At 52.4% G+C, this 21,167-nt stretch overlaps 3 protein-coding genes across 10 annotated transcripts in view; all 3 read left to right on the top strand.

Annotated features, from left to right (window-relative positions):
* Positions 1 to 6,995, top strand: part of ATG16L2 (autophagy related 16 like 2) — a 35,815-nt gene extending 28,820 nt beyond the window's left edge. For both annotated transcript variants that reach the window (XM_077341160.1, XM_077341161.1), the window contains exons 15-18: positions 1,673 to 1,822; positions 2,816 to 2,863; positions 4,096 to 4,197; positions 6,083 to 6,995. In XM_077341160.1, the coding sequence (XP_077197275.1) occupies positions 1,673 to 1,822; positions 2,816 to 2,863; positions 4,096 to 4,197; positions 6,083 to 6,170 (388 nt within the window). In that variant the 3' untranslated portion in view covers positions 6,171 to 6,995. The remainder of the gene's footprint in view (positions 1 to 1,672; positions 1,823 to 2,815; positions 2,864 to 4,095; positions 4,198 to 6,082) is intronic.
* A 1,763-nt stretch (positions 6,996 to 8,758) lies between these two features.
* Positions 8,759 to 12,318, top strand: LOC143839315 (uncharacterized). Of its 3 annotated transcripts, none has more exons than XM_077341158.1 (2): positions 8,759 to 9,636; positions 11,374 to 12,318. In XM_077341158.1, the coding sequence occupies exon 2, from the start codon at positions 11,389 to 11,391 to the stop codon at positions 12,082 to 12,084; it is 696 nt and encodes a 231-aa protein (XP_077197273.1). In that variant the 5' UTR covers positions 8,759 to 9,636; positions 11,374 to 11,388; the 3' UTR covers positions 12,085 to 12,318. The 3 variants fall into 3 exon arrangements, with proteins under 3 accessions (XP_077197273.1, XP_077197274.1, XP_077197272.1); XM_077341159.1 differs by having other exon boundaries at positions 8,759 to 9,657; XM_077341157.1 differs by having other exon boundaries at positions 8,759 to 9,862.
* A 2,626-nt stretch (positions 12,319 to 14,944) lies between these two features.
* The window catches only part of ARRB1 (arrestin beta 1), a 101,179-nt gene continuing 94,956 nt past the window's right edge, over positions 14,945 to 21,167 (top strand). For 4 of the 5 annotated variants that reach the window (XM_077341153.1, XM_077341151.1, XM_077341152.1 and 1 more), the window contains exons 1-2: positions 14,945 to 15,425; positions 17,064 to 17,147. In XM_077341153.1, coding sequence (XP_077197268.1) covers positions 15,406 to 15,425; positions 17,064 to 17,147 — 104 coding nt within the window. In that variant the 5' untranslated portion in view covers positions 14,945 to 15,405. The remainder of the gene's footprint in view (positions 15,426 to 17,063; positions 17,148 to 21,167) is intronic. The other variant, XM_077341155.1, reaches the window with a different exon arrangement.

Below are 21,167 nucleotides of genomic sequence, written 5' to 3'. Positions count from 1 at the left end.
ACAGAATAACAAATGAGGCCTGGTGAATTACCCTTGTTTCGATTTTAGTAAAGCTTTTGACAAGGTTCCCCATGATGTTCTGATGGATAAGTTGAAGGACTGCAATCTGGATTTTCAGATCGTTAGGTGGATAGGGAATTGGTTAGAGAACCGCACTCAAAGAGTTCTTGTCAATGGTGTTTCATCAGACTGGAGAGAGGTGAGTAGCGGGGTACCTCAGGGCTCGGTGCTCGGCCCGGTACTTTTTAACATATTTATTAATGATCTAGATGAGGGGGTGGAGGGACTACTCATCAAGTTTGCAGATGACACCAAATTGGGAGGACTGGCAAATACTCTGGAAGATAGAGACAAGAGTTCAACGAGATCTGAACACAATGGAAAAATGGGAAAATGAGAACAAGATGCAATTTAATAAAGATAAGTGTAAAGTTCTGCATCTGGGTCAGAAAAATGAAAAGCATGCCTACTGGATGGGGGATACGCTTCTAGGTAGCACTGTGTGTGAACGACACCTTGGGGTACTTGTGGATTGTAAACTAAACATGAGCAGGCAGTGTGATGCAGCGGTAAAAAAGGCAAATGCCATTTTGGGCTGTATCAACAGAGGCATCACATCAAAATCACAAGATGTCATAGTCCCATTGTATACGGCACTGGTCAGACCACACCTGGAGTACTGTGTGCAGTTCTGGAGGCCTCACTTCAAGAAGGACGTCGATAAAATTGAAAGGGTACAGAGGAGAGCGACGAAGATGATCTGGGGCCAAGGGACCAAGCCCTATGAAGATAGGTTGAGGGACTTGGGAATGTTCAGCCTGGAGAAAAGGAGGTTGAGAGGGGACTTGATAGCCCTCTTTAAGTATTTGAAAGGTTGTCACTTGGAGGAGGGCAGGATGCTGTTTCTGCTGGCTGCAGAGGAGAGGACACGCAGTAATGGGTTTAAACTTCAAGTACAACGATATAGGCCAGATATCAGGAAAACGTTTTTCACAGTCAGAGTAGTTCAGCAGTGGAATAGGCTGCCTAAGGAGGTGGTGAGCTCCCCCTCACTGGAAGTCTTCAAGCAAAGGCTGGATACACACTTTTCCTGGATGCTTTAGGATGCTTTGGGCTAATCCTGCGTTGAGCAGGGGGTTGGACTAGATGGCCTGTATGGCCCCTTCCAACTCTAGGATTCTATGATTCTATGATATACTTCATCAGTGTGCGGCATAACAATCCATGGATGAAATGAGATACAATGGCAAATGCTGTGTGTTCTCCCCGTCTCAGGAACGCGCAGTGCCAATTGCTTGTACACATTCCTGGAGACGGAGAACACACAGAGCATCGTTCATTGACTGTTATATTAAACACTGATGATGAAGCATATCAAAACAAGGGCAATTCACCAGGACTCTTTTGTTATTCCATTGGAAACTGGCACACTCCTGTTAGGAGGTTCCCTCGTTAAACTATCTATTGAACCTATTGGCTGTAGTAGCTAGTGACAGACATCCTCTATGATCCACGTGCCCACCCACTGTGGCTGAGGACATGCCAAGCATGGGCTTAATAACAGGCAAATAAAGTAGGTCTCTGGGATGGGGCCTGTCTGGCATGCAGGATTTGCCCTCTGAAACCCTCCTGGTGGGGCTGATTGCTTCTGCGCCCGTTTCCTCTTCCGCAGGGGCCCCGGCTGCACGCAGGTAATTCCTGAGGAGGGCAGGGTGACTTCTTTGAGCATCAGTCCTGACCACATGCAGCTGCTGAGCTGCTCCCGCGACAACACACTCAAAGTCATCGATCTACGCACGCACAACGTTCGGCAGGTGTTCAGGTATGGGGCGGGGGACGAGAAGGCTGCCGTGGGGCTGAGCTGAGCAGAGGGAAGGTTAATGTCAGGCTGGGGGGTGGGGAGTCTAAGACGACCTGAGTTTGCCGGAGGCCCTTGGGGAGGCCCTTGAGCTTCCAGCCTCAGTTTCCTGTCTGGTCATTCTTGAGGCCTCCTTATGGCTGGCTTGAGTTGGAACAGATATCACACAAGAGTATAAGAAGGACGGTCTAATAATCAAACCAAACAGAGAGAAACAGAGCTATCCACTGGCAATCTAATACAGGGGTAGTCAAACTGCGGCCCTCCAGATGTCCATGGACTACAATTCCCAGGAGCCCCTGCCAGCATTCGCTGGCAGGGGCTCCTGGGAACTGTAGTCCACGGACATCTGGAGGGCCGCAGTTTGACTACCCCTAATCTAATAAATATATTCATAAAAGAAAGAAAAGTGTCCTATTTTTGTAGTTTTCCTTATTTCTTTATTCTGTCGGACTCCTGTCAGCTTGGGGGTCGCATAACTCGTTAGCGTGCCAGAGTCTCGTTCATTATCGGAATTAACCAGACAAATCGCTCCACCAACTAAGAACGGCCATGGAGCGATTTGTCTGGTTAATTCCGATAACCAACGAGACTCTGGCATGCTAACGAGTTGTCTGCGTTCCCAGGGGCCGGGGAGTGGGACCGGTGGCTCTGTCAGCCAGCGACTGCACTCCCCGGGTGACTGCACTCCCCGGACTGCACGCGGCTGCTGATTGGTGGTTTGGGGCCCTCCGCTTGTCCACCCAGGGGAAGGGGCCAATGGGCACCCTTCCTCATCCCGGACAGGGCCCGCCCTCAGGGCCCTTACTCTTTTATTTAATCCGCTCCACAGGAGCGGTTAAAGATATTATTTATATAATCAATACATCTCTATCTCTCTATCTCTCTATTTATTGATTTATTGATTTATATTTTTATGCCACCCTTCCATACACCACAATCTTCTCACCTTTGCAGGGCCGAAGGGTTCAAGTGTGGCTCCGACTGGACCAAGGCGGCGTTCAGGTGAGTCTCCCACAGTCCTGATTCAGGGAACCACACAAATGCTGGGGGAACCACAGGGAATTCAGGGAAACCACACAAACGACCCACCTGGTCGTCTTGGGCGACTCTCCATCCACTACAGTCTGCCTGGCATATGAGGCTGGGTAGGGGCCAGCCCCAGAAAGACCTCCTTGATGGTGGCACCGAAATCCCCTTGGCAATTCACCTGCCTCTCTCTATTGGTGGCTCCTACCAGCAAGTGAAGGGTTTTTTTTATATGCTACAGACCCCTCCCCCCAAATAACCAAGATTGGACCCTTTCCCTAGCTCTGGCTTCTGTTTATTTATATATTTTTATGGAATGATTTAAAAAATTTAAATCTTGGGTTTTTTAAAATTAATTTTTATTAAAAGTCTTTAAAAAAAGACAAAGATAAAATCTAACAACTAATCCAAGACAATTTGAAGAAGAAATAAATTAAACCAAGAGGAGAAAGGGAATAAATATAGAAAAGGAGAAAAGAAAAAGAAAAAAAATATAAAGAAGAAGCTTCCAATTTTCTTCATGGCAGATACATGTAAAATGACAAACATCGGTTACTCTAAATTTACAAACAAAAACTCTTTTCTATTTTCTAATAAATCTGCAAATCATCAGTTCATTTTTTTTAATGTGTGCCTCTTTAGGGGACCTTGAAAGGACCTTCTTGATGGGGGCCCCATGTTTGCAGTTTCTCTCAGAGCTCTCTCTGGCTCACCTACCTCACAGGGTGCCCACTTTTCATTATTAGACTTATATGCCGCCCCTCCCGGAGTGAGGAAAGGAAGGCGATTGTAAACCGCTTAGAGACTCCTTCAGGCCGTAAAGGGCATGCGATAAAAATCTCTTCTTCTTTTGATTGATCGAAAAGGCATCATGTTTTAAATCAATAACTATATTATTGTTTACAACATTTATATCCCATCTTTGTGTTCGTATAAAGACAGCCAATCATATAAAAAGAGGCTGGGTTGCAAGAAAGGCCTTCATTTTGAAGCCATCATAATAATTTTTAAAAATCATGCAGCGTTAAAATACAACTAAGCACTGGAAAGACAGAATTAAAATACTTGCTGAATTTCTGCCTGCCCCCTTTGCCTGGGTTCCGGGACTTTGATTCCGTGGAGCCCCCACCCCAGGTCTGTCCGAGACGCCACCCCCCCCCCCCCCACTGTGTCCCCCTGACAGGCTGACTCCTTCTCTTTTGCTGCAGCCCGGACACGAGCTACGCCTTGGTGGGCTCTGCTGACGGGACCCTCTTCCTCTGGAACACGGAGACCGGCAGCCTGGAGAGGACCCTGGCAGCAGTTCATGGGTGAGCCCTCTGGAGGGGCAGGCCCCCAAACCCACAGAGCCGGGACCGGGCTGTGTGCGGGTCAGACAGTTACAAGTGAAGCAAAAGAGCGTGATCGTTGTGCATCAGGTTTGCACGCTGGATTGTTTGCACGGGTTTGCACCTGGAGTCCTGTGTGCAGTTCTGGAGGCCTCACTTCAAGAAGGACGTCGATAAAATTGAAAGGGGACAGAGGAGAGCGACGAGGATGATCTGGGGCCAAGGGACCAAGCCCTATGAAGATGGGTTGAGGGACTTGGGAATGTTCAGCCTGGAGAAAAGGAGGTTGAGAGGGGACATGATAGCCCTCTTTAAGTCTTTGAAAGGTTGTCACTTGGAGGAGGGCAGGATGCTGTTTCTGCTGGCTGCAGAGGAGAGGACACGCAGTAATGGGTTTAAACTACAAGTACAACGATATAGGCTAGATATCAGGAAAAAGTTTTTCACAGTCAGAGTAGTTCAGCAGTGGAATAGGCTGCCTAAGGAGGTGGTGAGCTCCCCCTCACTGGCAGTCTTCAAGCAAAGGTTGGATACACACTTTTCTTGGATGCTTTAGGATGCTTAGGGCTAATCCTGCGTTGAGCAGGGGGTTGGACTAGATGGCCTGTATGGCCCCTTCCAACTCTATGATCCTATGATTCTGTGATTCTACAATTCTATGATTGTGTCTAACTTGTTTCAGATCCTTGTTTTCTCAAGCGCCAGTGTGGTACTGTGGGTAAAGAGCGGCCGAATCTAATCTGGAGAATTGGGTTTCCTTTGTCCTCTACGTGCAGGCAGCTTGGGTGACCTTTGGCTAGCTACAGTTCCCTTAGAGCTGTTCTGGCAAGCAGTTCTCTCTGAGCTCTCTCATCCTCACCTGCCTCACAGGGTGTCTGTTGTGGGGAGAGAAAAAGGAAGGCAATTGGAAGCCGCTTTGAGACTCCATTGGGTCGTGAAAAGCAGGATATAAAAAAAACCAGTTTTCTTCCTTAGAGAGTCAGCATGGTGTCACAGTTAAGAACGGCAGACGCTAATTTGCAGAGCCAGGTTTGATTCCCCACCCCTCCCCCCCATTCAGCCAGCTGGGTGACTTTGGGCCACTCACTGTTCTCGTAGAGCTGTTCTTGCAGAGGGTGGTTCTGTCAGAGCTCTCCGCGCCCCACCTACCTCCCAAGGTGTCTGTGGTGGGGAGAGGAAGGGAAGGCGATTGTCAGTAGCAAACAGCAGGGCCCAAAAAACCACCTTCTTCTTCGATGTGAATCATAGAATCACAGAACCATAGAGTTGGAAGGGGCCATAGAGGCCATCTAGTCCAACCCCCTGCTCAACGCAGGATCAGCCCAGAGCATCCTAAAGCATCCAAGAAAAGTGTGTATCCAACCTTTGCTTGAAGACTGCCAGTGAGGGGGAGCTCACCACCTCCTGAGGCAGCCTATTCCACTGCTGAACTACTCTGATGGTGAAATTTTTTTTCTTGATATCTAGCGTATATCGTTGTATAGGACCTATATCGCCCTCTTGACTGACACGGCCAGGCCAAACATGTTGGCAGGAAGTGCCAGCAAAGTGCCACCAAATTTTGTTAACCTTTTATCTCTTTCAAGCCAAGAGATGACGCAGAGGTGGTGTCGCCATTGCCTGGCTCCGTTTAGCAATGACGCTATCAAGGCCCCGGACAGCAGCTGCCAGTCTGAGTGGGCAATACTGACCTCGATGAACCAAGGATCAGACTCGGGACAAGGCAGCTTTGCGCGTGTGCGTCGCTCACTCGTGTGGTTTTCCGGAAGATGGATGACCTCTCCTCTCTTCTGCACGGATTCCGGTTGCCCCGGAAGAGACACCTCTGACTGGCACGCCCTCTCTCTTTCTCTCCCCTTGCCTCCAGGTCCCCCGTGAACGCGGTCGCCTGGGCTCCCTCCGGGCTGTACATCGTAAGTGTGGACCAGTGCAAGAAGCTGGCCCTGTGGACGTAGGCCCTGCCCGGGAGTCAGGCGGCAAAGGACCCCTCCACGGCCACCCCGTCCTTCTCTGCCTGGGTTTCCAGCGACTGACAGGGGCACCCCGGAGTCCTCTCTTCCAGATGCCAGCCCTGAAAACGGATGAGCGTTTGGAGGAGGGGCTTTTGAGGACTGGATCTTGGTGGCTTCGGCCTCATGGCGGTGCCCCCCCCCAAAAATACTGAGGGCCTCGGTCTCCGGACAGCATCCTTCGCTTTTCCTTTTGGGGACTCCCTCAAGTGCTGCTTAGATACTTTCCCCAAAAGACCAGCTGGAGGTGATAGATTGTCCCACGTGATAGCTTGGGCCTTCCTCCCACCCCCCTGCCCCAGGTGAGCATTAGAAGAGCAGCAGAAGGTGGACGGAGAAGGGGGAGAGCCACAAATGACAACGTCTGGTTCAACTTTTCCCATAAGCCAGAGAACCGTGAGGAAGGGGGTGTGGGACAAGGTCCCAGCTGGTGCCTTTCCAGTCTCTTCCAGCTCAAAGGCTCTCGGGGAGCAGGGGATGGGAAAGGACTTAGAATCATGGAAGGTACCTCCAAGGTCATCTAGTCCAACCCCCTGACTCTATGGAGCCACAGTTGGGCGGGACGGACCGGGGAAAGGATTCACACTACACAAGGCCGCTTTGCGTGTTCACAGTCAACTCCGTGTGTCTGCGTTTTCTGTGCTCTGCGTCACAGCGATGTCCCGATTTCCTGCTTGCGTCTGGCGGGGAGGGTGAGAGAAGTCTTGGCTGGGCTTTGAATGTTAATCTGGCTGGTCCATGGTAAATATAAAGCGTTTGGGCTTGTTATAATTGCAACTCGTCCTGAGCGTTCTTGGGCATGCCAGGATCCTCCAGGGTGAAAATGTGGAATGTGGTTCTTGGCAAAGAGTCATGTGAAGACTATCCTGCAGGGGGCATCAGAAGAGATGTGTCTTTAGCATAGTTAGATCAGGAACTTCCTGGTATTTTTCAAATACTTTCATGTCCTGGTTGACTTCCTTGGAGACTTCCTTCCCCTTTGAGCCCCCTGCCCCCAGCTTGCCTTCAGAGGAAGAAGTACAAAGTTGGTCAGTTAGACTGCTAGGACTCTCTCTCTCTCCTCTCTGTCTTCACCAAGTTGTTCCAGTTCTCAATAAAGCTATTTATTCTTTAAGCAGACAGCGTTTTACCCACTTGCAGGTTTAAACTGAGCCCACACAGCTCTGCAGCAGCTCCCAACGAGGTCAGGAGAGCATTTTGGCTTGCTTAGCCCTTGTTTAGGGACGAGGAGGCCATGCGAGAGAGCTTCCTGGCGGATCGTGTCCTTGGTTATTCTTGGGCGTTGTCAGCCTTTGAGCTACGTCCACTTACGGGAAAAGGCACAGACCAACGTTCCCGGAGGAAAGGAAGTGGGTTCTGAACAAAGGGCGGAAATGATAAGTGATTCAACAAAGAACTGGAAACTTCTGGTTGGCCACTGGGGAATTGTTTGTTTGCGAAGGTTTTTAAAATTTTGCTCTGGCACTAGCTCTACCGCCACAGCATAGGGATCTGAGAGACAGCTTTAAGAGTGGCAGCTTCTAATCTGGAGAGCCGGGTTTGATTCTCCTCCACATGCAGTCAGCTGGGTAACCGTGGGCTAGTCACAGTCCCCGTAGAGCTGTTTACACAGAGCAGTTCTGTCAGAGGTGTCTCAGCCCCAACGCCCTTCCAGGGTGCCTGTTGTAGGGAGAGGAAAGGAAGATTATTGTAAACCGCTTTGAGACTCCTTCAGATAAAACGTGGGGTATAAAAAACTAATTCTTCTCTCTCAGCTTCACTATGTGACTGACAGCTTCAGCAGCCATTTTGTGTCTGGTTCCACCTCCCGAAGAAGCCATTTTGTATCTGGCTCCACCTCCTGAAGAAGCCATTTTGTGGCTGGCTCCGCCCCCTGCAGCAGCCATTTGCTGGCTGCAACCAACAAACTATGTTAGAATTCCTAAAAGGTCGGGGGCTTATGAACCTGTCTAATGGCCACCTCTTTAAGCCAGGGGGTGGGCTGGGGGAGGGCTTTGTGTAACAGGGAGCCCCAAACTTCATCAAGCCTGTGGCCTTTGAGGAACGTTGAGAAGAAGCATTAGGGGCTGCCCCAGGAAGCAGATCCAATGGCAAACTCTAGGGAGGTTCCGGGAAAGCATTCCCCAATGGTTGACGCAGATGGAGTTGCCAGCCTCCAGCTCCTGCCTGGAGACTCTATTGCAGCTGATCCTCCCCTCAACTACAGAGATCAGTTCCCTTGGAGAAAGCGGCAGCTTTGGATGTTGGACTCCCTTTCCTAAATCCCACCTTCCCTGGCCTCTGCCCACCTAATCTCTTAAAGCAGGGGTAGTCAACCTATGGTCCTCCAGATGTCCATGGACTACAATTCCCATGAGCCCCTGCCAGCAAACGCTGGCAGGGGCTCATGGGAATTGTAGTCCATGGACATCTGGAGGACCACAGGGTGACTACCCCTGTCTTAAAGACTCCCACCCCTGAGATGGCAACCCTAGATCCCCCCCCCCCCCCGGGTCAATCTTTTTGTGTCAAGCCCCTCCCCTCCCCTCTGTGTGTGTGTCTTTCAATTTCCTGTCCCATTCAGAGAAACTTAATTTGTAGAAATTCTGGCATGGAGGCAAACAAAGTCAGCCGGTAAGTAATAGCCCAGCAAACCACCATTAAAGGACCAGAGCTTGTTTTTCTCGAAACCCAAAAGGGGCCAGAGTTGGGATGCCACCCTCCAGGGGGGGACCTGGGGATTCTCCAGAATCACAGCCCATCTGCAGGCTAGGCTACAGAGATCCGTCCCCTGGAGAAAAGAGATGCTCGGGAGGTCCTTAGCACGGGACTCCTCTGAGGTTTGCTCAAAAGGCAGGATAGGGAAACGTTCCTAGATCCACGATAGCGTCTCTGCCTTTACTGGGGTCTCCTCGCGTGCAGATGGGTGAGATGCAAGAGAGCCTGTATTTCAGGGGGTCCCCTGCAGGGTGTCCACAGGCCCTCTAACCTGGTCGTTCCAGGACTCTCCGGCAGTGGCTGGACCAGCCTTTCTCAGCGTTTTGACCACCGAGGACCCCTTGAAACCCTCTTCAGGCTTCGAGAAACCCCAGAAGTGGCACAATCATGCAGAAGGTGGTTGGGATGCAGAGCTGTGGACACGCCCACCTCCCTCCCCTTCCTGACCCCTCCAGGCCCATCTGGCCATTTTGGGAGGGGCGTGGTGGGTAGACATGGCCGTGTGTGGTCAAATCACCTGATATAAATGTAACAAATTAAAAAATATATATTTAAAATAATTAACTCCCACCCATTCGGGAAACCCTTCCAGGACCATCAAGAAACACCTGACACCTGTGATGCGGGGAGTTCCTTTAAGAAGGGAGTGGGGGATTCCTAGTTTTGGCTGTTTTTTCCGTCCTTGGCAGAAGCGCCGTTCCTGATTTCTCTGGAGGTCAGGTGCATTCATTAAGAAGTGAGAGGAGGGTTATTTTTAGAAATGTTATGGCCATTATTTATCTGATTTGCACAAATTAGGGGGCCTGGGAATTCTCTGCTCTCTGATTTTCTTGTCCTCATTTGTGATTGAAAATAGCTTGGAAGAGCATTGGGGGAGTCTAAAAAGAGAGCCAAAGAGGGAAATGGCTTATCTGTGGACCACACGTAAACTGCTCTTTGAGGTGTCGAAAGAAGAATTTTTGTATTTTTAATGCAATTTATTTATAGGCTGCCTTTCTTGCTAGTGGATTACCCAGCAGAGCGTAGTGGTTAACAGCAGCTAATCTGGCCAGCCGAGTTTGATTCCCCATTCCCCCACATGCTGCCAGCTGGGTAATCTTGGGCTCATCGTAGCTATGTCAGAGCTGTTCTCACAGAGCAGTTCTGACAGAGCTCTCAGCCTCACCTACCTCGCAGGGTGTCTGTTGTGGGGAGAGGATAGGGAAGGGGATTCTAATAATTGCCCAAAGGTATTCTTGTTTTTTTTGGGGGGGCGGGGAGGGTTGTCACAGGAGGGAGACAATGCAGATGCTTCTAGATTATTGGCCCCCACCTGGCAGTATTGTATGGAAGTTGTATTGCATTATCGTTGATTGTTGATTATTGTTCTTTTGCTTTGTCTTTCTTATTCCTTTTTTTAAAGTACTCTTTCCTCTCTTTTTCTATCTTTATAAAAAATCCCTCATAAAAATTCTTAGCAAAGACATCCAAAATAATAATTGAAAAAAATCTGAAATTTCAATTTTAAAAATTATTAAACATTATATAAATTAATTTGAGATACACACTGTATGACTATAGAAGTCTGGAACTAACCAGAAAAGAATGGAAGAAAACAATTTGTGCGACACGTTGAATGGTATAGGATTCTGGTTACAATAAGCTCTACCCTGGTATAGAACACAGTCCCTAATCATTTATCCATGGAGGTTTGTGGACCCTTTTATTAGAATTAGAATCCTAGAGATGGAAGGGACCTCCTGGGTCATCTAGTCCAACCCCCTGCACTATGCAGGACACTCACCACCCTCTCGCTCATCCACTGTCACCTGCCACCCCCTTGAGCCTTCACAGAATCAGCCTCTCCGTCAGATGGCTCTCCAGCCTCTGATTAAAAATCTCCAAAGATGGGGAACCCACCACCTCCCGAGGAAGCCTGTTCCACTGAGGAACCGCTCTGACTGTCAGGAACTTCTTCCGGAGGTTGAGATGGAATTTCTTTTGCATTAATTTCATCCCATTGGTTCTGGTCCGTCCCTCTGGGGCAAGAGAGAACAACTCTGGTCCACCCTTTATAGGGGAGCCTTTTAAAGACTTGAAGATGGTTCTCAGATCCCCTCTCAGTCATCTCCTCTCCAGGCTAAACAGACCAAGCTCCCCCAACCTTTCCTCCTATGTCTGCATGGGTGTGGTTTTATTACCTGGGCAGTAAAGCCCCCCTTCATATAGTTCAGTTCTGCGTTGTGTGTGAAAGCCAAGACAAGGGACTGATTCAGTAGAACGCAGCTTCATGGGGAGAGGGCATAGCTCTGTGGCAGAGCCTCTATTCAGCAGGCAGAAGGAAGGACCAGGCGACAGGTGATGCGGAAGCCCTCACCTGTGACCCTGGAGAGCGGCTGCCAGCCTGAATGGGCAATACGGACCTTGATGGGCCAAGGCAGCCTCATGTTTGTTCATGTGTTCCTTGGTCCAGGACCTCCTGCCGCTGATGGGGGAAGATGACTACATCCAAAGCCTGGCTCTGCTCCCAGACACCTTGGCTGAGCTTGGGGCAGAATTAGAGAAGGTGTCCTTGGGGGAGGAAGACCCATGGCAGCTCACCTCCACAGCCAGCTTCATCAACTGCACCCAGGCCATCCTGGAGTCGCTGGAGGACAACGGCTTCTTCCCGTTCCTCCACAACCTTTCCAAAATCGCGAGGGAGATGAAGTCTGTCCTGGTTGCCGCTTCCGCGTGGAAGGTCCCCGAGGTCGTGGTCCAAGTGGAGCAGACCCTGCGGCCGATGTCCGGCCCAGTGTCTCGCTTTGCCCCAAAGGAGGCTCATGAGACTCTGCTGGACATGAAGGACTTCTTAGAGGCCGTCGGAGACAACGACTGGGACGGAGAATATTGTCTGGAGCACCTGAGCGTCCTCCACGGATACCTGGAGGAACTGCGGCCAGGAAGCCGCCTCAGCTGCCTGAAGAGTCTCCGTGGCCTGCTTGTAGGCCAGGGCCAGCATCTGGAGCGGTTGGCCAACCACCCCGTGACGGAGCAGAACCTGGGCAGATGGAACTTATTTGACCAGCTGAAATTCATCAAGGGATATCTGGAGTCTGTGATGGACAACGAAGACTTTCTGGCCGGGCTGCAGGAGATGCTTGAGGAACTGGACCATGTGCAGACCATCAACCTCCACAACTAAAGCTCCGTTACAGATGCCTCACCTGGGGTCAGGCCTCTCCGAATCCACAATTCCTTCCCACGGGCAGAGATGATGGACACTTGGGAGTTGTCCTGTCTCCGGTGCTCTTAGCAATTCGCAGATAATGTTTAAGCTGTTCCTGGACTGTGCAGTTCACATTCCGAAACGGCCTTTTGATTTTAACTAGTTGGCTTCATTAAAGGTTCCAAAATTTATTAAAGGTTCCAAAATTGGTCACGTTCTCTCCTGTAGTCAACTGGCAGACCTCTTTTGTAAGAAAGCATCATTCGGATCGAAGTTCTCCAGGATGGTTTTGATGGAACAGAACTCTTAAGTGTTCTGTAATGGCTTATTATTATTCCTTGTAAATACATATCCTTCGTGCTCTATTAAGCTTGCCAACCTCCAGGTGGGACCTGGCGATTGCCCGGCATTCAAATTGATCTTTGGGAGATGGAGATCAACCCCCCCTACCCCCCCAACCTGTAGAAACTGGCTGTTTTGGAGGGTGGACCCCATGGCCTTACGCCCTCCTGAGGTCCCTGCCACGCTGGAATCCAGGCTCCCCTCCCAAAACTCCAGGATTTTCCCAACCTGGAGTTGGCAAGCCAGCCTTTGCATGGAAGTTTGGCTTGGGCATGGCTGCCAGTGAAGACTCCTGGGCCTTTAGCCACCAAAGGCATATGTCAATCTTGTTTCCATCTAAAGCTCTAGTGTAGGACATACCTTTGGAAGGGACTGTGCAGCTTGGTCCAGGGTTGCTTTCTGCTATTCTTGGTGACCAGGATCCGTTCCCCTGGAATCAGTGACTGCTGAGGTCCCTCCCCAAACCCCACTTTCCTCTGGCTCCACCCAAAATCTCCCAAGTATTTTTCAACCCAGAGTTGGCAACTCTTAGGTGGACCTCTTACAGAGATGTTGAAATATTTTCTTCCTGTTTCTCCAATCTGTGACTTGGCCCATAATGTCTCTCTCTCTCTCTCTCGTTTGTAGGGGTCTCCACACTTTTTCAGCCTGTGGGGAACTTTGGAATTCTGACAAAGGGTGGTGGGCAAAATCACAAAATGGCTGCCGCAGGAGGTGGAGCCAGCAACAAAATGGCTGCCGCAGGAGGTGGAGCCAACAACAAAATGGCCGTCACGGGAGGCCGAGCCAAGCACAAAATGTCAGAAATGGAGGTCCCATGTCACGTAACAGTAGAAAAAGTCAGAGTCCAGTAGCACTAACAAGGACTAACAAGATTGGTGGCAGGGACGCGCTGAAGGAACCCCAAATGTTGCGAGTCTGGAAGGTGCTCCTGGATTCTGGCTCGTTCCTACCACTGCCAGCAAACCAACATGGCAGCCAGCACTGAGAGAACTCTTAACACAACAAAGTTTGAGTCTGGGGTGCCTTGAAGACCAACCACGTTTTATTCAAGGTATAAGCTTTCGGGTGCTCACACCCGAAAGCTTATACCTTGAATAAAACGTGGTTGGTCTTCAAGGGGCTCCTGGATTTTGGATTTGAACTGCGTTCTGTCGCTTCAGACCAACAAGGTGACCCACCTGAAGGCCGCTTCAAAGTTAGACTTCAAGATTTCAGGCAGGAACTGTGTTTAAAGCCCGCCTTTTAAGGTGAACGCGTGGTTTTAAAATAGAGCCTTGCGTAGGCCAAAGGCAAGAATACTGAGTGAGCCAACTAAGAATCCCTCCTCCGGTAAGACCCCTCTCCTTTTTCCAGGCATCTAGAAGAAGATGGCTCTTATATGCCGCTTTTCTCTACCAGGAGGAGTCTCAAAGCAGCATACAATTGCCTTCCCTTTCCTCCGTGAGGTCGGTGAAGCTGAGAGAGCTGCTCTGTGAGAACAGCTTTATCAGGGCTGTGACTGGCCCAAGGTTAACCAGCTGGCTGCATGCCCTCTGTGCATGCGCTCAAAAGCTCCCGCCTTGGATAAATCGTTGTGGGTCTTAAAGGTGCTCTGGGACCCACACGGTGACCCACGTGGATTTAACAAAATGACAGAAGTCAAAGGACCCAGGTAGGGGGACGCATCAGGAAAGAAGCAGCCCAGTTGTGCTGAGTCAGAATCAAGTCCACCTGTATTTTTAACGAATGCCCCGCCGGCAGGTAAGCAGCTGCCTGGGGCTGTAATGGCAAGAATCTACCTGCATTCTTAGCAAGTGAGAACTGGTTTGGCCACAGGGTGGCGGCCTTTCCCCCTTTCTCTGATCCATCGCCATGGGGGGGGGGTCCATTCTGCCACCGTGCTACTGAGCATGTCCAGAGGGCCTGCTGCCACTGGGGCCTGTCTTCAGAGCTGCCAACCTCCAGGTGGGATCTGGAGATCTGGATTCCAACTCATCTCTAGATGATGGAGATCTGTCCCCCTGGAGAAAATGGCTGCTGGGGAGGGGGGGGTCTTATGCTCATCCTCCGGCTCCCCCTCCCAGATCTTCCTAGCTAGGCAGGGCTGCCAATACTCCAGGTAGGGATTTCCTGGAGGATTTACGGAGGCCTCAGCCGCATAGAGTGATCTCGGAAGCAGCCATTCCTTCCAGGGGTCGGTTGTAACCCTGGGAGATCTCCAGGTCCCGCCTGGAGGGTTGGCAGCCGGCAAATCCAGCCCTGGGCCTTGGAGGGGGTGGAAAGGCGGCGTGGAGACGTCTCGAGCGCGTCGTTCGCTTCGCACCCTCCTCTTCCAGATCCTGCTAGCAGCCCTGCGAGGTCGGCTACAGGGATCGCCACAGCGCCCCGCAAGTCGCATCGGGGCTAAACGGCGATCCGGACAAAGCCCCCCCCCCACACACACACGGGGGAATGGGGTTGCCAGCTCCAGGTCAGGGGACTCCTGGCGATCTGGGGTCCAAGGCCACAGAGCCCTCCTCCCGAGCAGCCCTTTTCTCCAGGGGAGCTGAGCTCTGCAGTCTGGAGAGGAGCTGGATCCCCAGTTCCCCCCTGGAGGCTGGCAACCCTACCCGCTGGAGCCCTCCGCCCGGCGCGTACACGTGCATCGGGCTCCGTGTGGACGGCTGGGGAGGCGCCCGGGCTGCTCTCGCCGTCGCCGGCCCGCCTTCCTTCCTTCCCTCCCTCCCTGCTCTGCGCTCCGCTCCGCCCCGGCCAGGGAGGCGTCGGCCAATCGGGGCAGGCAAGGCGGAGAGGAGCCGAGCGGAGCGGCGCGGCGGGGCGAGTCCGGGCCAGCTGGGGACGGCGGCCGCCTTCGTCGCGCTTCTCCGGCCGCGCCAGCGGGACCTCCCCAACCGGCGCCCGCCCGCCCGCCTTGCCCCGGGGTCCGCACCGGCAGCACCAGCGGCGGCCGTCGGGCGTGTCTCCGGGCCGGCCATGGGCGACAAAGGCACCAGGTCAGTGGGCGCCGCGGCGGGCGGGCGGGCGAGGGAAGGAAGCGGCTGCGCTCTGCGCCACGGCCCTGGCTCTCTCCGCCTCGCCCCAACGGGCTTCCTCGGGAGCAGGCCGCCTGCCTTCCCCACCGGCATCCGCCACGGGCTTGGCGAGCAAGATGGGGCTCCCGGGCGCCGTTCACACGTGACGCTGCGGCGCCGCCGACCCTGCGCGTTTGCCTGCCGCCGGCCTCTCGACCCGCACTCGCCCGCCTGTGCCTGTGCCTGCCTGGCGGGCGTGGAAGCGTCACGTGTGCGGGGGGAGCTCGCGTGTCGCCCCCAGTCGCGGGCGGTGGCGCAGCGCTCTGGCGCGGCTCCCTTTGGAGCCCCGGGCGCAGCTTCGCATTTAATAGCGAGATAATCGCAGTGCCTTGTAATAGATCAAGATTTTGGCAGATCCCTTTCAATAGGTCAGTTTCAACAAGAGGCCGAGGAGGGATCCCGGGGCGGGGGGGGGGGGGATCCGGGGCAGGATTTGTCACCTCCGTGGGGACCGGGCAGGAGCAGGAGCAGGCATCCCCCCCCCCCGCCCTCTTTGGGGCTTCCTGGTGTCATTGATTGACAGGGTCCAGGAGTCCCTTCCCCGGCCCTGCCTGAACCAGCCGAGCCTGATCTTGGTACCTTCCCGAAGCTAAGCAGGGTCGGCCCTGGTTAGAACTTGGGTGGGAGACCAGAAAGGAAGTCCAGGGTTGCTACGCAGAGGGAAACCACCTCTCTGTGTCTTGTGCCTTGACCTGGCTAGCCTCATCCCAGCAGCTCTCAGAGGCTAAACACGGTTGGGTGTGCTTAGGATCTGGATGGGAAAGCATTAAGGAAAATGCAGTTGCTACGCAGAGGCAAGTGAGGGCCAATATCCTCTGCGTATCTTGTGTGCATATCTGGGTGGCCCAGGCTAGGCCAGTCTTGGGACGCCCTGGAAGCTAAGCCCCTGTTTGGCCCCTGTTAGTAGTTGGATATGACAGGGGTTGTCAACCTGTGGTCCTCCAGATGTTCATGGACTACAATTCCCATGAGCCCCTGGGCTCATGGGAATTGTAGTCCATGAACATCTGGAGGGCCACAGGTTGACTACCCCTGGGATATGAGACCGCCAAGGAAATTCGGGGCTGCTATGGAGAGGCAGGCCATGTCCAACTGCCTCTGTGGGTCTCTGCATGGCCCAGACAAGCCTGATCTTGGCAGATTAACAGAGCCAGTCTCGGTCCGTACTTGGATGGGAGACCACCAAGAATATTTGGGGCTGCTACGGAGAGGCCAGCCGTGGCAAGCCACCTCCGTGCAACTGTTGCCTTGGAAGCGTTACAGGAATTTTCGGACGGTCCTGGTTTGTTCTCATGGTACACCAAAACGGTGAGGACGCGAGTCCACTTCAGGCCGCTAGCTGGGAGTGCCGAACCTCCATAGTCCGAGGCAGTAAGCTGTATCTGTCTCATGCTCTGGGGAAGCAGCAGGCTGGGGGTGCTGTGAGCCTCCAGCTGTTGTCGAGCCCTGAACGTTGGAGTTGGTGGGGTTTTCGGCCCCCCAAGGCAGCTTGGGGTGTGTAGTCACTGTCTGTTTTCTCTCTTGCATAATGCCTTGGCTGGCGGTTGCGTGTGTGGGCAGACTGGATGAGCATTCTCTTTCTGTCTGTGGCGGTGGACCTGTGGGTGACACGCGCATGGATTCTCCAAACACCAGCTGGCAACTGTATGTGCGCGCATGCCTCTCTTCTCTTCCTCGTGTCCCTTTGAGCCCACGGCCCTCCCGACAAAACCCAAGTGGGTGAGGATAGGAAAAGGAGGAGGGGAGATCCCCCTCCGTGTCCACGGTGCTTCTGTCCGGCTTCTGATGCGCCGTGCGCGTACCATCGCATGTTACGGTGGCGCAACAGCTAAAGTTCACACCTGCCGATCCTAGAGCCCAGGGCCAGCATGGTCTAGTGCAGGGGTGGCCAAACTGTGGCTCTCCAGATGTCCGTGGACTACAATTACCATGAGCCCCTGCCGCTCGCAGGGGCTCATGGTAATTGTAGTCCACGGACATCTGGAGAGCCACAGTTTGGCCACCCCTGGTCTAGTGTTTCAAGTGTTGGACAAGGATCTGAGACGCCCAGATTTGAATCCCCACTCTGCCCTCTCTGAGTGATCATGGGCCAGTCCCACTCTTTCAGCTAACCCGCCTTGCAGGGTTGTTGTGAGGGTAGAATAGAGGAGAGGAGGACGAGTTCAGGTCCCCTTGGGGGGCGAAGGCGGGGTAACCGTTACACCACCTGGACAGCGGTGCATGATGGGTGTCCCTCTAGCCGGGTCTACACTTTGCGTCTTTCTTCCGCAAGTCGAATCCGGCCGTGCTTTTGTGGTCTCTGGTTGTGTCTGCTTTTTTGCGTCATGGATTTTGGTTGAGGCTGTTTCTGGAGCTTCCACTGATGCAAAATGGCTGTCTGGATCCAACCCCTTCAGAGATTTCTGCGTGACTTTAGGCACTGCATGGGAACAACTCTCTATTTATCTTCCGGCTTTTAGATCTCCGTCCCTCCCCAGCCTCTCTCTTTTTCTCTCTCTTTCCTTCCCTCCCTCCCCAAAATGTTGCTGGGTTATTGTTCCCTGTTGTTTTATTGGCTTTTTTATCGCTGGATTTGGTGGCCAGGGAGTAGTGGATCTCTTTTATGGCTTCCAATCCCCCCCATGTCGGATCTTTGTTCAAAAGTGTGCTGTATTTTTTACCGCTATTTTACTGGCTCCTGGAACCGTCGTAGGTTAAGAATGTGGAATGTAAACTTCGAAATGAACTCTGCAGCCATGAGGGCTAGGAACTTGGATTGTATCTGTCTTATAAAAGTAGAGATGCTGTAAAGAAAAAGGCCTGTGCTGAAACCTTCCCGTTTCGGCACGTTTGGGAGATCTATCTGCAAAAGCAGCCTGGGCTTGCTTTTGCACCTTTGCTGGACAGTAGCTCAAGAAACTGAACTTTATAAAGGGTTGCCGTCTTTGGTTGGGACAGGCCTGTAGATTTTGGGGGTGTGGCCTGAAGAGGGCAGGGTTGGGGGCAAGGGGAGGGGTCTTCTGTGGGCTAAACTGCCATCAAGCCCACCTTCCAGAGGGGCCCTTTTCTCCGGGTGAACTGAGCTCGTCACCTGGAGATGAGTTGTAATAGTGGAAGGCCTCCAGCCACAACCTGGAGGTTGGCAACCCTATCAAGACATGTTTCCCATGACTGAAGCTGCTTCAAGTCAGCTCCTGCCCCCCCCCCCACACCCACCCCTTTTGCTTGGTGGAGCCCTGATAATTTTGCAAACCTGTCGTTGTTTTGGGAATAGCACAGCTTAGCTGCAAATGAGGAATTTCTGTTTTGGAAGAGAGGAGCCTGACCTTTCCTCTCCAGCCGTGGAAGATGCTGGAAGGGCAGGTGACGTTAATATTGTGTGTGTATGTGTAATGCACACACAAACACACACACACACTCTTGCTTTTTTGCAGTTTCCCCTGACATGGCTCCCACATTGTGGCTTGATCTCATTGCATCTTGGAAGTGAAGCAGGATTATACCTGGTTGCTCTTTGGAGGGGGGGGGGTCGCTGGTCAGATCCTTGAAGCTAAAGAGGCCTGGGCCAGGCTGGAATTTAAATGGGAGACCCCCAGGTCCAGGGTTGTTGTGATGGCAGACGACAGCAAGCTCAGTCTCTCCCCCCAAAAACTTCTCTTGCCTTGAAAAAACCCTAGACATGCTGGGGGGAGGGTCCGGGGAACGAGAAATGCTTCTTTAAGGGTGCTCAGTTCCCTCAGAGGAGCTGTGGTACACCCCTTCCTCAAGAGGGTCTCCTTGGAACCAGAGGTATTACGTAACTACCGCCTGGTGGCCGATATTCCCTTTTGGGGCAAAGTGCTGGGGAGGGTAGTGGAGACCCAACGGCAGGCACGCTCGTAGGAAACGTATTATCTAGACCAGGGCTAGTCGACCTGTGGCCCTCCAGATGTTCATGGACTACAATTCCCATGAGCCCCTGCCAGCACTTGATGCCAGCACAGTTCCCATGAGCCCCTGCCAGCACAGATCTCCAGGGGCTCTTCTCCTGGAGCAGTTCTGTCAGAGCTCTCTCATCCCCACCTCCCTCACAGGGTGTCTATTGCGGGGAGAGGAAGGGAGGGTGATTGGAAGCTGCTTTGAGACTTCTTCAGGTAGTGAAAAGCAGGGTATAAAAACCAACTCTTCTTTTACCTCTATATTAGGCTCCAGAAAGTAACTACAGATTTTTCTCGATCATAGAATCCTAGAGTTGGAAGGGGCCATACAGGCCATCTAGTCCAACCCCCTGCTCAGTGCAGGATCAGCCCAGAGCATCCTAAAGCATCCAAGAAAAGTGTGCATCCAACCTTTGCTTGAAGACTGCCAGTGAGGGGGAGCTCCCCACCTCCTTAGGCAGCCCATTCCACGGCTGAACTAGACTCCTAGAATCCTAGAGTGGGAAGGGGCCATGCAGGCCATCTAGTCCCACCCCCTGCTCAATGCAGGATCAGCCCAGAGCATCCTAAAGCATCCAAGAAAAGTGTGTATCCAACCTTTGCTTGAAGACTGCCAGTGAGGGGGAGCTCACCACCTCCTTAGGCAGCCTATTCCACCGCTGAACTAGAATCACAGAATCCTAGAGTTGGAAGGGGCCACACAGGCCATCTAGTCCAACCCCCTGCTCAATGCAGGATTAGCCCTAAGCATCCTAAAGCATCCAAGAAAAGTGTGTATCCAACTTTTGCTTGAAGACTGCCAGGGAGGGGGAGCTCACCACCTCCTTAGGCAGCCCCTTCCACTGCTGAACTACTCTGACTGTGAACTTTCACCTGGAGTTAGTTCCCCAGGATTCGGTTCTGTTTCTCATGCTCTTTAGCATCCCTTTGAATCTGCTGGGAGAGGCCATGAGGCATTTAGGAGTGGGGTATGCATCAGTATGCTGAAGTCAAGTTGAGATGGTTGATCGCTGCCTGGAAGCAGTAAAGGGCTGGATGCAGATCAGTGAATTGAGGCTCGATCCAGGTATGATGGAGGTATTGTGTGTCAGCGGGTCCCGAGTCCTGGAAGTCCTGGATCTCCCAGAGCCTCTAACCCAGGGGTAGTCAAACTGCGGCCCTCCAGATGACCATGGACTACAATTCCCACGAGCCCCTGCCAGCATTCGCTGGCAGGGGCTCGTGGGAATTGTAGTCCATGGACATCTGGAGGGCCGCAGTTTGACTACCCCTGGTCTAACCTCTACACCTGGTCTGGCTCTCAGTTCAAAGCTGTCTTGGCAGCAATAGGGGCAGATCCCTCCTACAGCATGAAGTTTGGCTCACTCACTTGATTTACCTGAAACCATTTGCTCTGGGAGTGCCCTGAGAACCAGCATGAGAGGGTCACTGTGGTTAAGTGGTTAAGAGAACTGGGTTTGATTCCCCCCTCCTCCACATGCAGCCAGCAGGGTGACCTTGGGCTAGTCCTAGTTCTCTTTGAGCTCTCTCAGCCCCACCTGCCTTCCGGGGTTTCTGTTGTGGGGAGACGAAGGAAAAGGTGTTTGTTAGCCACTTGGGGTGTAAAAAACCAGTTCCTCTTCTTCCTCCTCTGGTTTCACGCAGGTCTGGGGTCCTCTAAGAGGAGTTCCCTGCAGTTGGACCAAGGGTGTTCTGTGTTCAAATCATCCGCTCTGCCACTGGGAGACATGGACACATAACCCTGGTCAGCTGGAGCTAGACTGGATGA

This window comes from Paroedura picta, chromosome 6 (assembly GCF_049243985.1).
Source record: "Paroedura picta isolate Pp20150507F chromosome 6, Ppicta_v3.0, whole genome shotgun sequence".
Classification (NCBI taxonomy): Eukaryota; Metazoa; Chordata; class Lepidosauria; order Squamata; family Gekkonidae; genus Paroedura; species Paroedura picta.
This window is presented reverse-complemented; position numbering and strand designations above follow the sequence as displayed.